Source organism: Neomonachus schauinslandi, chromosome 9, assembly GCF_002201575.2.
Source record: "Neomonachus schauinslandi chromosome 9, ASM220157v2, whole genome shotgun sequence".
Taxonomy (NCBI): Eukaryota; Metazoa; Chordata; class Mammalia; order Carnivora; family Phocidae; genus Neomonachus; species Neomonachus schauinslandi.
In genome coordinates, this window is record NC_058411.1 from 90,793,969 (window position 1) to 90,807,642 (window position 13,674).

General features: G+C 48.0%; 1 protein-coding gene across 1 annotated transcript in view; it reads right to left on the reverse strand.

Annotated features, from left to right (window-relative positions):
- Positions 1-5,607: 5,607 nt before the first annotated feature.
- TNFAIP8L3 (TNF alpha induced protein 8 like 3) overlaps positions 5,608-13,674 on the reverse strand; it is a 46,324-nt gene continuing 38,257 nt past the window's right edge. Inside the window, 1 exon segment of the mRNA XM_021693939.2 lies at positions 5,608-7,098. Within this exon segment, the coding sequence (XP_021549614.2) occupies positions 6,536-7,098 (563 nt within the window). The 3' untranslated portion in view covers positions 5,608-6,535.

The following is a 13,674-nucleotide window of genomic DNA, read 5'->3' on the forward strand; positions in this document are numbered from 1 at the left end:
ACAGACGCTAAAGATGTTTCAAAGAGGGGTGCCTGGGTGGCTCAGTCATTAAGCATCTGCCTTCGGCTCAGGTCATGATCCCAGGGTCCTGGGATCGAGCCCTGCATCAGGCTCCCTGCTTGGCGGGAAGCCTGCTTCTCCCTCTCCCACTCCCCCTGCTTGTGTTCCCTCTCTGGCTGTGTCTCTCTCTGTCAAATCAATAAATAAAATCTTTTTAAAAAAATGTTTCAAAGATGTTTCAAAAATACACTCTCTACAGACACATGTTAAAGATGTTTCACTATTAAAAAAATGTTTTAAAGATGTTTCAAAAATACACTCTCTACAGACACATTAAAGATGTTTCACTATTCGTATTTGTATATACGAATATAGTGTTATTTCAGTGACACAGTGTGTTTACCACATAGAGGGAAATAGATTTTTACCAATCGAGGGGAAAAAGAGATCTAAGAACTCCATAAAATCTCATGTGTTGGGGCAATGGCTTTATTTATATAGTTTAAAATAATTCTGATAATTACCTATGATATTTGACTCAAATCAGTAATGACTTATTTACGACTTTGCTTAGTACCCTGTTATCTCTACAGAGATACATTACTGAGTCTGACACATCTCAGTTTGAAATGTATGTCTCAGTAGATGGTTGGTCCTGACATTGAATCCCAGTGGGCCCCAGCTAAGCTGCTGACTGACTGGCTTTCTACCTCAGCTCACATTGTTCCATTCTCTGGTCCTTATGGAGTCCTAATTTTTTAAAAAAGATTTATTTATTTGAGAGAGAGAGAGAGAAAGAGAGAATACAAGCGGGAGGAGCAGACGGAGAGAATCTCAAGCAGACTCCATGCTGAGTGTGGAACCCGGCATGGGACTCGATCCCAGGACCCTGAGACCATGACCTGAGCCAAAACCAAGGGTCGGATGCCTAACCGACTGAGCCATGCAGGCGCCCCTGGAGTCCTAATTTTACCTTGCATTTTCTAGTTTAAAGCTTTTCCTTTCTAAAATCATGAACTTCTATCTATGATCAAAAGTCCTGAAGGGGATCATTGAGTCATTTCTCAGTCTGTGTGGAAGCTATTGCTTCATTTCACTAATGACTAGTTTCCCTTCTAAGAACCATACAAGGAAAAAATGCCCAGAGCTTCTCTCCTACGATGCTCAGAACACAGAACTATGGAACGAGAAGGATTCTTAGTGATTTTGGGCAGCTCTATGTTCACGGGCCGAGGGAGGCGAAGTGCAAGGAAGTCACCAGGTAGCAGGTGAGCCGAGACTAAACTTTCTGACTCATGGCTCGTCCCATGTTCTGCACTTTGCACTGCCTAGGAAAGCCACAAAGTAAACAAACCCCCGGATACCTGTCTCCCCCAAACCAAACCCACCATCTAGTTCTAAAATCAAGTCGTAGCTGTTTCTGAACCACCAAGCAGGGGCTGCCCCATCCCACCACTGAAGGAGTAAGACCTTCTCCCCAGGGAAACGCAGCTCTGGGAGGCAGAAGGAACCCAGTCACACAGAGAGAAACAGCCCATAGGCTCCTCCTTCCCAAGTGACAGAGCCTGGAAGAGTGCTTTTCTCCCTCCACAACACAACGGATTGCCGCTCCCCGGCTAGCCTCCGGCATCCGCTCCGTGCCAAGCTCTGGCTTCCATCCAGCCCCTCCTCGGGAGCCAAACCCCAGACTCTCTTGTCCTAGGAACTGGTCCAGAAGGGCTTTGGCAGTCGGCAAGGAGGAGCTTTATACCACAGCCTGGGGGGCCCGGCTGCCCAAGCTCTGGCTGCCTGGGTGGGTGGCTGGGACCCCTACTCTGCAGAGCCCTGCCCCAGCACTGCAAACGAAGGGCAAAGAAGGGAAATGACAGGTTAGTAGCAACACTGGGGGGCTTTTGGGGGCGGGGGAGTGAGCGATAGCTTGCTCTGGCTGGTTCTTCCTTCTTCTGGGTGCGGAGGCGTTCGATGACACCACTACCTGAGTGCCATGTGCTTTCTTCTTCAGTCCAGCCAAGGAGTTAGGTCCTGGGCTCCCGGAGCCGCACACCCTCTTCGCGCCTGGGATTCTGCACTCTAGCAAAGCTGGCGCTGGGATAGGATTTGAGGGGGTGCGGGCAACTTCTCTGTGCCCTTCCTTGGAGGGAGCAGTGCCTGTGGTCTCTAGTGATGGCCTCTCTTGGACCTTGGAGTTTCATTATTAGGATTGCTGGGACGGGTTGGCCAATTCTTTGGTTTCTATGTGGTAGATTTTCCTGGCCAGTTTCAAAGGGCAGGCAGGACATGTGGGAGTCCGCCTCTTCCTGCAGCCCGTCGCTGTGTCCCTCAACCATTGTAAGGCACCGTCAAGGACAAGGCGGCACTTTCATATGTTAACATTTCTCAAAATTGAAAACCCATGGACCCCGAAGACCTACAGACCCGCTGCAGAAGTACATTCGGTTAAATTCTTGATCATTCGGCATGAATGACACTGTACCAAGAGAAACATCCTCCAGCTACAAAGTCTCTTCCCCACAAGATTCAGAAGGTACTTACCTTGACGTTATTTGAGAAAAAAAGAAAAAGGGGCCAGAATGAACAAAAATCCCAAACTCCCTTTAGAACTCATGGCCTCTTCCCTCTCCCCTGCTACCACGCCTTCTTTCCCCGCGCCCCTGCCAGAACTCTCGGGGGCTCCTAGATGCCGTTTTGAGGAATGGGTTGTAGAAGAGTCTTCCCCCTAACAATAAAAAAACCTCCCTCTAAGGAAAGAGCAGGAGGTGGGTCTGGTCTGTGGCCCCCACAGCACAGTCAGACTAAGTAAGGGAAACTGGCCACGCAATTTGGAGTTGGGAGGGCCTTGGGGACCCTCTCCTTCAAGGCCATCTGATTCAGGACTCTGTTGTCAAGCTCCCTGTCCATTACTGGACAGCTCCTGCTAATGCAGTATTCTCACAGCCAAAGTTAGCTGACCTAGAATTTTCACTGATTGGTTGTGCTCTTGACACCTGAGACCCTACTGAATTAAAAAACAAAACAACCCCCAAAGATGATGGGGCAGGGGGCACACAGGCCTGATTTGAGCTTTTTTTTTTTTTATTAGAGAGAGAGAGAGAGAGACAGTGAGAAAGGGAACACAAGCAGGGGGAGTAGGAGAGGGAGAAGCAGGCTCCCCATGGAGCAGGAAGCCCGATGCGGGGCTCGATCCCAGGACCCTGGAATCATGACCTGAGCCGAAGGCAGACACTTAACTGACTGAGCCACCCAGGCGCCCTGAGCCCGCTCTCTCTCTCTCTCTTTTTTTTTTTTTAAATACAAATGGATGTAAGAAGTTCATTGAGGAGCCAATGAATGTACTGATTTGCTTCTGAAGAATGTACAGATGGGGGAGGTGGGAGTTTGGAGGAGAAGCACAGATGGAGGAGTCTTTTCATTTTGATTTGTCACTGAGCAGAGACCTGGAGGTGCCGAGGGTGTTGAGACTCACCAGATGCAAACCCAGGGAGGAAGGGCAACACAGACACACGGCAGGCACAGCTGGCAGGAAATGTTTCTGCAGGGCTCAGATGCCTGAGGAAGGACACACAACCAGGGATGGGGGATTTCAAACCCCAGTCCACGGTCCTCCCAGGCGACAGACCTGGGTGCTCACAGATAGCTGAAGACCTAGGGATGTGTCCCGATGACGGAGGCAGACTGCTCCTGCCACCCCCACTCTTAGAGAATGAGTGTCGTCTACACCCTTGCTTGCTGAGCCAGGCACTGCTCTCTGAAGTGCACGCCGGGCCTGCTCAGTGGAGTGATTTTGTCCCGCCGCTTCTCTTGAAATCTGTGTTCTTTTTGGTGCCACCTGAAGGCAGACATTCTAACTTCCTCATTGAAAATTTTGTAGAGTTCTGAGCACAAATGCACATCTACAGAGTCCTGTTTTGGAAAGCATCTAGCATCTGCTGGTCTCTGTCATATATATATATATATATTTTTTTTTTTTTTTTCAGCCAAAACAGCCTTTCAGGGACACAGTGATGTGGGTAGAGTCCTTAGGATAAATCAATAATGTGATTCTTTTTTTGGTTCACTAGATTATTATGTAAAGTGTTTGAAATTTGTAAGCTTTTTCGCTGGCTGATGAAACTTGATAATCACTTGAGTTTATATGCCAATGGTTATGTTTAAAATGTACACATGGGATTGACTTGGGCTATTTTTAGAGGCATGTGGGTTACTTGGGCCCGGGTAGCCCACTCTCCCTGGGTACTGTTGATAAGCTTGAGATACACCCAACTGGCCACACACTAGAGAGCCCCTTGGCTGCCTCAGTGGGGGCGGTCTAAGGCAGTAGAACAGATTTTGGTCTACACTCTGCTTTTGCACTCGCTGAGACGTGCTGGTGGAAGTGCTGGTCCTTCTCTGACGGGAACAAGGAGGACCCAGTTTCCTTAGGGACTCAATGGACTGTCAGAAACTGATGTGTGTGGTGGCCTGTGGAGTGGGGAGAACCTGGGGACCCCGCCTTCTTCCCTGCTGTTTCTCAGATGGACAGAAGATAGTCCCACCCAGGCCTGGTGGGTCTGAATTCTCCGGGTAGCTGCTTAGTGAAAAAAGGACCTGCTGCTTCTAGAACCATCTCTCAAACTAGGAAGGAGTCCTTAATCAGACGAGTACACCAAGGCAGGCATTGAGGACACCATGTGAAAAATCAGCTATTGCTGGGCTGCTTGCTGTCTAGTGGGCGACTGGGAAGGCAGGAGCCTGTCAGCTGCAGCTTCCATTGCTGGGACGACCCCCCCAGCCCACATGAGCACAGGGCATCAACGTTCAGTCCTCAGGTCTGCGAGGGGGGGCTGGGGCTGACTGACCTGGTCCCTCTTCCCTCCTGGACATCCTTCCTATGAACTAATTTTTATTTTATTTTTTAAAATTTATCTATTTGAGAGAGAGAGCGGAAGTGAGCATGAGCTGCGGGGAGGAGCAGAGGGAGAAGCAGACTCCCCGCCGAGCAGGGAGCCCGACGCGGGGCTTGATCCCAGGACCCTGAGATCACGACCTGAGCTGAAGGCAGACGCTGAACGACTGAGCCACCCAGGCGCCCCTCCTATGAACTACTTTTGAGTGCTGGCAGCTGAAGAACTTAACTGATGGTTTGCACTGATGTTGACATGAGGCGGCATGGCCACTGGAGGCTCACAGGATGTCGCCTCACAGCCTCCCACAAACCGTTTTCTGAAGGGCTGAGCCAGGGGCTGAGCTTATGTGGTATACTGACATTATCAGCAGGTACAAGAAGCAGAGTGGGATGGAAGGTGATGCAGGAAGCAAGTCTCCTAACGTGATGTCCTGCAGGCAACACGAGAAGGCACACAATACCCTGTCCTGATGTTTGTGAAGAGCTGACAAAAATATGTCAGAAGCCACAGCATGAAAACGGGGCTAGGAGCTGGTCAGAGAAGGCGGCCACATGTCCGTGAGCGAGCTGGCCATGCCCCCCGTCTCGCTCCCCCCTGCCCCACCCCGCAGAGTCTGAGTGTCCTGCTCGGCATTGTCTGCCTTTCAATCCCATTGTTCTTAACACTGTATCTAACTCCAAGGCATCTTATTTTGGAATCACAACTCCAAAACCTCTTGTTTGAAGGGTAGTTTCAATTTATTGATGAACCAAAGAAACTAGCACAATGGGACTGTGAAAGGCCAGGAGAGAGGGATAGGGGTTCGTTCTGCCCGCTCTCCCGCGCTGCCGGGATGCGCCCTCCCGCACCTCAGGGGCGGTGCCCCTTGGAGGGGGAGGCTGGGCCTGCAGGGGGCACAGTTCTCTGCCCCTGTGTCAGGTGTGGGAAACTCTCCACACCCCCACCCCGCTGGAAAGACTCCCTCTGCGGGATCATAAACCTGCACCTGGGACCTAAAAAACACAGCTCTTGCAAAAGAGTTTTCCAGTCTGCAGCTATGCTTTTTCATACCTTTGTATTCATTTGTGTCTGAAACAGCACGTCTGGAGACAGACTGTAAACCTGGCCCACTAGATACTGATATTCTTTTCTTCTCTGCTGCGTAGTAGTCTAGATCCAGGTGGGTCCCTCTCACACTCCAAAGAGAAAATAATAAGACCTTACGTTAGAGTTTTCAAAGGCGTGAACGTACGTTGCCTCCTTTGAACCTGCGAGTAGCCCTGGGAGGGAGGCAGGCGGGCATCGTGGTCCCAGGGTCCCGAGGATGGCTGGACTGGTGAAGCCAGGAGCCAGATCCATGTCCTCCAACTCCTGGTCCAGGGCTCCTTCCACTCAAGATGAAGCGAGCTCACCTTGATGAGCACAGCAGCCTTCTGCTGAGAAGGGATGATGTGTCCTTCGGGCTGGCGGACCAAGGTGACTGGAGGTACAGAGCTCATCAGTGGGCTCAGGGAAGAAACACACCTGAGTGAAATCTGACATCAACAGCAGACAGGTAACTAGGGCAGGACACGGGCATCTTGGACGAGGGTTTCCTCTTTTCTGGATTCTAACCTGGACCACACCGGGTGCTGTAGCTGGAACTCAGCAAAGTCCAGGAGGAGAGAAGGCATTCAGAGGACGTTCTCATCTAGCAATTTATGGATTCCTTCACACATTCTCTTGAGGTTGGGCCGGCAGTCTCCATCCAGACTATACAGGGTGGAGAGGAACTCCACGTCAGCAAAGTGGTTGAAGACGTGGTTGATGCGCCCGTGGGTCCGGGGCGTCAGGTGTCGCTGTACCAGTTCATGCACCAGGTCCTTGCACTCGTGCAGGAGCTTGGAGAGCACGTTCCTGTCAAAGGTGTACTCCACCTCATAGAAGCTGACGATGGTCATGGCCGTCTGGTTCAGCTTCTTCCTGAGCTTCTCCACGATGACCACCTCGTCCTGGCTGAACTGGTTGTGCCGGTAGAGTATTCCGATTTTGATTGCCACCTTGATCAAGTCTTTCATGATCTTGTGGGCTTCCTTCTTGTTGTGGGTGTGCTCTCTGGTGACTTTGTAGAGCTCATCGAAGATCTCACTGCTGGTGTCATCAATCAACATGTTCGCCATGGTTTTGCTGGCGATTTTGCTCAGGATCTTCTTCTGGGCTTGAAGGGCAAGGCTCTTTGAACTAAAAACGTCGGGACCTATCGTGAGGAAAGAGAGAAAAGTTATAGAAATATGAGAACCATTTATTATGTTTCTACAAGTGAAACACACTAATTTGAACTTACGTTCCTAGAGCAAAAACTCATGCCTTTATATCCCACCGCTCCCTCACCAAACTCCACCAAAGCCTGGGATTGCTCCACTGTCCTCTCCACATACCATGCTTGTTTGCCCTCTTGAATCTTCTCAATCGCCCTCTTTCCTCTCTGGAAGGGGCCTCCTTTTCTCCGGGCCAAATCTCACCTTTCCAGACCTACTTCATGCACAATGCCTTCCTGACCCTATTAGCTCACAGAGAACCCCACCATTCAGTTGTGCAAATTACCGCTTAACGACAAGCATGGGGCACCAACACCAGCACCATCCGCAGGGCGGACATACCCAGGCTGATCACGCGGTCTTTTTGACTGAGTCTCAGAATCCATATTTTGAGTCTCAGGGGTCTTCTTTTTCACGTTTCATATCTTGGATATTGATATGTGTCTTACTGTCCCTGTTCCCAGGGGGCACTTGTGCTGTGGTTGTCTTTATCTATATGCAAGCAGTTTGCACAACAGGAGCTGGCGATTTGGGAGAAAAGTCAAGGGCACTTGGAGAAATATTGCCTCACCAACGCCCTCAGTTGGCATAGAGAACAGAAGGGCACCGTGTGCGAAACACACAGACAACTCCAAGTCAAAGATGCTTCAGACGAGTAGTGCCCTGAATGTGAAGCAGCTTAGAACAACCAAAGTCAACTAATGTCTCTTCTTTTCCACTTTATGAATGAACAAGAGTAATATATGTTAAAAAAAACCCCCACTATGTCTAAGTAAGTCCAAAAGGATCCTTCAATAAGTATAAAATTTCTAAGTAAAAAGAAAGCAGTCACTCACAGTTTAATTGGCAGCACATTGTTCTTTCTTAAGAGCACATAAAAGAGCCTCTTACAATTGACGGTGTCTTAGATTTGATGAACTACTCCATGAAGTCACCAATTAGCTAGAGCTGACATCAGAAACCCACTGGCCATCTCTCTACAGTATGTACACATATTATTACTCTTCCAGAGGAGAGTCAGGTTGCCCGAGGATGGAGACAGTGTCTCCCACAGCACCCAGCTCCGTTCTGGGCACAGGGATGAAATGGTGTCTTCTAGGTAAAATACCAGAGAAACAGTGCAGAAGAAGAAGGTAGTAAAATACAGTGCAAATTTATATTAAAAAGTAGTTTTCCTTTGAGAACTGAAGACCCTTCTAGGATCCACAGAGACTGTATCCAGTGCTCTGTGGCCACAGGGAAGTGACAGATAGGACAGGCAGAGTGGACACGTGGCCATACATGCCAGGTTCCACAAGCCTCACCTGGCTGCCCCACCTCATGTTCCACGTGCTCTGCCCACCCTGGACTCATTCGCTCAGTGGACAGTGATTAACACCCAGATGCTCAGGTCTCACGGACAGACTCAATAAACACTCCCACACAACTTAGACAAGGCTCATATGCACTCCCTCCACCCACCTGCCCCCTCACAAGGGGCCCCGCCTTGCTCCCTCAGGCCTGGGCCCTTCCAGGACAGTGTCTTCTGCTCTCAGGCTTCTAGCTGCTTCTCAGGCTGCCAGCTCTCTCTCTCAAGTCTGAAACCATAGAATGTTCAAGCAACTTTGCAGTCAAGTGACCCTGACATGGGTGGGATGTTCCCTTCAATCAAGGTGCAAAGGAAGCCAACAGCATGTCCTGACTCTTCTTTACCATGAGAAAGCCCAGACCTCCTGATTTATGCCCTCCAGAGTTTGTAGCAAAAAATACTTCCGCCCAGTCTGACCATCTGCTACGGTCACCAGACCTTTGTGTGAATGACCTTTGTTCCCCAAACATCAAATTCGTATTCCAGGGCACCTGGGTGGCTCAGTTGGTTAAGCTTCTGCCTTCGGCTCAGGTCATGATCCCAGGGTCCTGGGATCGAGCCCCTCATTGGGCTCCCTGCTCCTTGGGGAGCCTGCTTCTCCCTCTGCCTCTGCCTCTCTCTCTCTCTCATGAATAAATAAAATCTTTAAAAAAGTCATACTCCAAAGACAAATATTTACAAGTATTGAGGATGCTCAGAAGACTGTGCTGTATGCTTAGGATTAAAAAAAAAAAGAAGTCAATCCCACAGAAGAAGCTTCAAGACTTAAATAGTGGCCCTGCACTAAAATAGGTGTATGCCTACTCAGGTTATTATTCTGTTGGGAACAATGGAATCTAGATGGATCTTTTCTAGAATATATATATAAAAAAATGAGTCATTTCTTTGTAGATATAGCTCCTCCTAAAAGCTGCCTGAGAACGAGGTGCATTAAGAGGCTCTCTAGAAATGCAGCAAGCCCGGGCTGACACAGAAGCGACATATCAAATGCATAGATGGCCATGAGAATGTACGCTCTGTGAGAGCCGGAACCTGTGTCTAAGCCCTACTGTGTGCTCGGTGCTTCACGCACTGGTGGCCCAGGGCAGGTGCTGAGGGAGGAAGGGAGTGCGGGCTGGCTCTGCGCCAGGTGTTTCTTGCTTCTCACTCTAACTGGTGGCTGAAGCTGCCATTTTTATCAAGCCTTCCTTCCTAGTCTTTTCCCCTCCCAACATTCTTCTCTCAACCAGTAGCCGTCACACCTTTTGCTCATATATTCCCATAAGAATTTTGAAAAACTACGCACCTCCTTGCACCCTTGATGGCAAGTATTTTTCACCTTAAGGTTAAATAATTTGTTAATAGATATAATTTCTAGATATTATAAAGTATTTAAAAATTAGTCTGTTAAATCATTCTTTTAAATATGTCCAATATAACATAGCACTACGGTGATATAACACAAGCTCCTCTTTAAAAATTAGAAATGTTAGAGACGCCTGGGTGGCTCAGTGGGTTAAGCGTCTGCCTTCAGCTCAGGTCATGATCCCAGGGTCCTGGGATCGAGCCCCGCATTGGGCTCCTTGCTCAGTGGGGAGCCTGCTTCTCCCTTTCCCTTTGCCTGCCACTCCCCCTGCTTGTACTCATTTTCTTTCTCTCTCTGTCAAATAAATAAAATCTTTAAAAAAATTAGAAATGTTACATTGTTCTTTTCCCCCCCTTGAAATTGTATCTCTATTCCATGACACCCAGAGAATTTTAACTTAATATATTTTTATGCTTGAAAATGTTTTATTTGATCAATTCATCATAATTCTCTACAGCCAAAGGATGCATACAAATTGAAATTTAAATTAAAAGACGATTCCAGTGATCATAAATCTCCAAGTCTTAAAACATTTCTTCTAGAGTGAGTTATTTTGGGGTACAATATAAAATATTAAAATGTTGATGGGGCGCCTGGGTGGCTCAGTCGGCTAAACGTCTGCCTTCGGCTCGGGTCATGGTCCCAGCATCCTGGGATCGAGCTCCGCATTGGGCTCCCTGCTCAGCGGGAAGCCTGCTTCTCCCTCTCCCACTCCCCCTGCTTGTGTTCCCTCTCTCACTGTGTCTTTCTCTGTCAAATAAATAAAATCTTTAAAAAATATATATTAAAATGTTGATAAACACTAAACATAAATAAATTTTTATTGGAGATGCACCTCCAAATGAGATGTGTAGGGGTGGGTTATGGCGTCTTGATTCAAAGAGGCACCACAAACACCAGAGCTTCACGTCCTCCCTGTGTCTGACCAGGAAGGTTCTGCACCCTAGGGTGATATATTTGTCTCAGTACGAGTCTTCATGGGTGAGAACTCTGACTAAAAACAGTGGAAAGGAGAGAGGTCCACCATGCTTTGACCTCAGGTTGTTTCTCAGGCAGGAAATGTAGAAAAGAGTATGTATTGAAGTGAGAAAGAGGAATTGGATCTATAATCAATTCCCTCCAAATCATCCTCGTCTGCACATCACATGGGAGGTCTCTCGACTCTCGGCGGTTCGAACACTACATGGAATTCTCCTCTTCGGTGAGAGCAATAGAGTTCCAAGAGGTGATAAGAAGTCCTCTTTGGGGGTAAAGAGATTCTTGACCAAGTAAGTTTGGAAAATACTGGGTTAAGCAATTAGATTTCTTTTCCTGTGATACTTTAAAACACTCCTTTAATACATTAAGGTGTTTTATCAACTCTCTGAGAGGGCTGGGTGTGGTAGGCAGAATAACGACCCCCCTCCCCCCCCCCAAGATGTCCGTGTCTTAGTCTCTGGAACCTGTGAGTGTGACCCAGCAAAAGAGACTTTGCAGATGGGACTGAGTGTAAGGATTTGGGGATGGAGAAATTACCCTGGATCATCCAGTGAGCCTGATACAATCACAGGGGTCTTTCAAAGTGAAGGAGGGAGGCAGGAGAGAGTGGGCCAGAGAGGGGTCCATGACGGTGGAAGTAAAGGGTCAGAGTGATGTGATCGCTGGCTTTGGAGATGGAGGAGGGAGCCACCAGCCAAGGAATGTGGCTGGCTTCTAGAAGCTGGAAAAGGGAAGGAAACACAGTCTCCCCTAGGGCCTCCAGGAAGAATGCAGCCCTGAGGATAACACTGATTTTTAGCCCTGTGAAACCCACTTAGGTTTTCTGATCTCTAGAGGTGTAAGAGGATACATCTGTGTTGTTGGAAGCCACTAAGTCTGTGGTAATCTGCTTTGTAATAGCAAAAGTAATTCAGGTGGATGGACGTGATGTAGCATTTCCCAAGTTTATCTGGTCAGGAATTCTTTTTGTCTTTTGAGTAGAGTGACCAACTGCCCTGGTTTGCCAGGATTGAGGGGTTTCCCATATAGCTGACTTTCAGTGCTAGAACTAGGTAAGCGGCAGGCACATTGGGACAAGTGGGTCACCCTATTCCGAAGCCACCAGTGGGGCATATATCACTGAGTTAAACACTGAAGAACAGAGAAGTAATAAAGAAAAATTTCAGAGGATGGCAGAAAATCATACATGCTTGCCATTCAAGATGCTATCATCTCAGCAGGTAAGTTGTACACTCGTGTTGCCACATTTACCGATTTACCGACCCTCTCTACTTGCTTTTTATTTCTGTAATTAAACTTAACCCTTTTTTGCTCATTTTGGGCAAAGTCCCTTTTGTCCTTTGGTTGCTCTGCAGTTATTGAACAGTTCCTATTAGTCTGGCTCTATATGAAGTGCTATGGGGGAAATTCCCCCAAAATATCCATTTGGGTCCCGCTCTGAATATGGTCCTGCAGGAACAGGAGACACAGACAAATGAAACAAAATTCAGAAACATGCAAAATAGCCCAAAACGGCTTGAGTGAAAAGAGCTGGGGACAGCTAAAGGCAGACTTGAATGTGGATAGATGGGGGTGGCTACCATGTTACAAAGTGGCTTCTAAAGCCAAAGATACAGGCCGGTAATTCTCCCCTAATCACAAAGGCTGGTTTTCCTGCTAAGTTTTCAGCCATCTCTATTGTGTAAGAATGTGTTATTTACCTATAAGGGGATTTAGGATACAGCCCTCCAGGGTGAGGGCTCAGGAGGGTCACAGGTGTAGCGTCTCTGAAGCCCAAAATATCAAGAGTCTACAGCAGGGGAACCCAAGTGCTACGGATCACCAAAATTACCAAGAAAGCTTTAAGAAACAACAACAACAAACAAGTAGATTCTCCCACTCTACCCCAGACTGCCAGTATGAAAATCTTCAGGACAGGGCTAGTAATCCCAAGCTCCCTAGGTGACTCTGACCTGCTGCGTGTAAGACCCACTGATCAGGACATGCCCCGACATGGATCCGAATGAACACTCGTCCTGCTAGGTGCTCTGGGAGAGAAGGGTCTGTGGTTAGTTACGACGAGCTTGTGGATGACCACAGATTATGGTTGGCTCTTGAGGCTTTGCCGTACTGGGTAGCTTATTAAAGTCTTTGAGATGTCCCACTGTAAAGACACCTGTGTAGTTTTGTTTAGTCTACCCACTTCTCAAACTTACTGAGCCTTACAAAATTTGTACACACACACACAATCATCTTGCAGTATATATTATGAGAAATGCTGGGATAGGATTGAGAGAAATAAAATCAAGACACTCTGGTCAACTTTTAAAACTCCCAGGGATCTGCTGGGCAGGAGTGAGGAGAACCAATGTCTCCAACATGTGTGCATGATTAAAGGGAGGGTGTGTAACAATGAGGGAGAGCCAGAGGGGCAGTCCTATTCAGAAGACTTTTGCACAGAGAAATCTTGGGCCTGCTTCCTTCCATCCGTTCTTCTCTCTCAACCTTCTGCAGGGGGACTATGTGCTCACGATCTATCAGGGAGGAACAGTGCTGGCTGAGAGGAAGAATGCGAGTTTTGGGAGCCAAGGTCAGGAGTGTACTTGGATATTTGGGGAAACAGGCCTAACTGGTGGACACATATTTGTTTTGGGAAAACACCAAGAGATCCAGGTTAGGTCTTGGCAAAAACTGTCCCCTTGTTGCCGTGTACAAGCCTTTGGAAGGCTGTTTTGGCCAGGGATAATTCTCTTAACCGTGTTCGTACAAAAGTTCCCATTCCCCAGCCACGAAAGCTAATGAGTTGTTTACAACACCTCAGAATCTCTGAGAATGGAGACAAGAATGTGATGATGCAGCTACTAC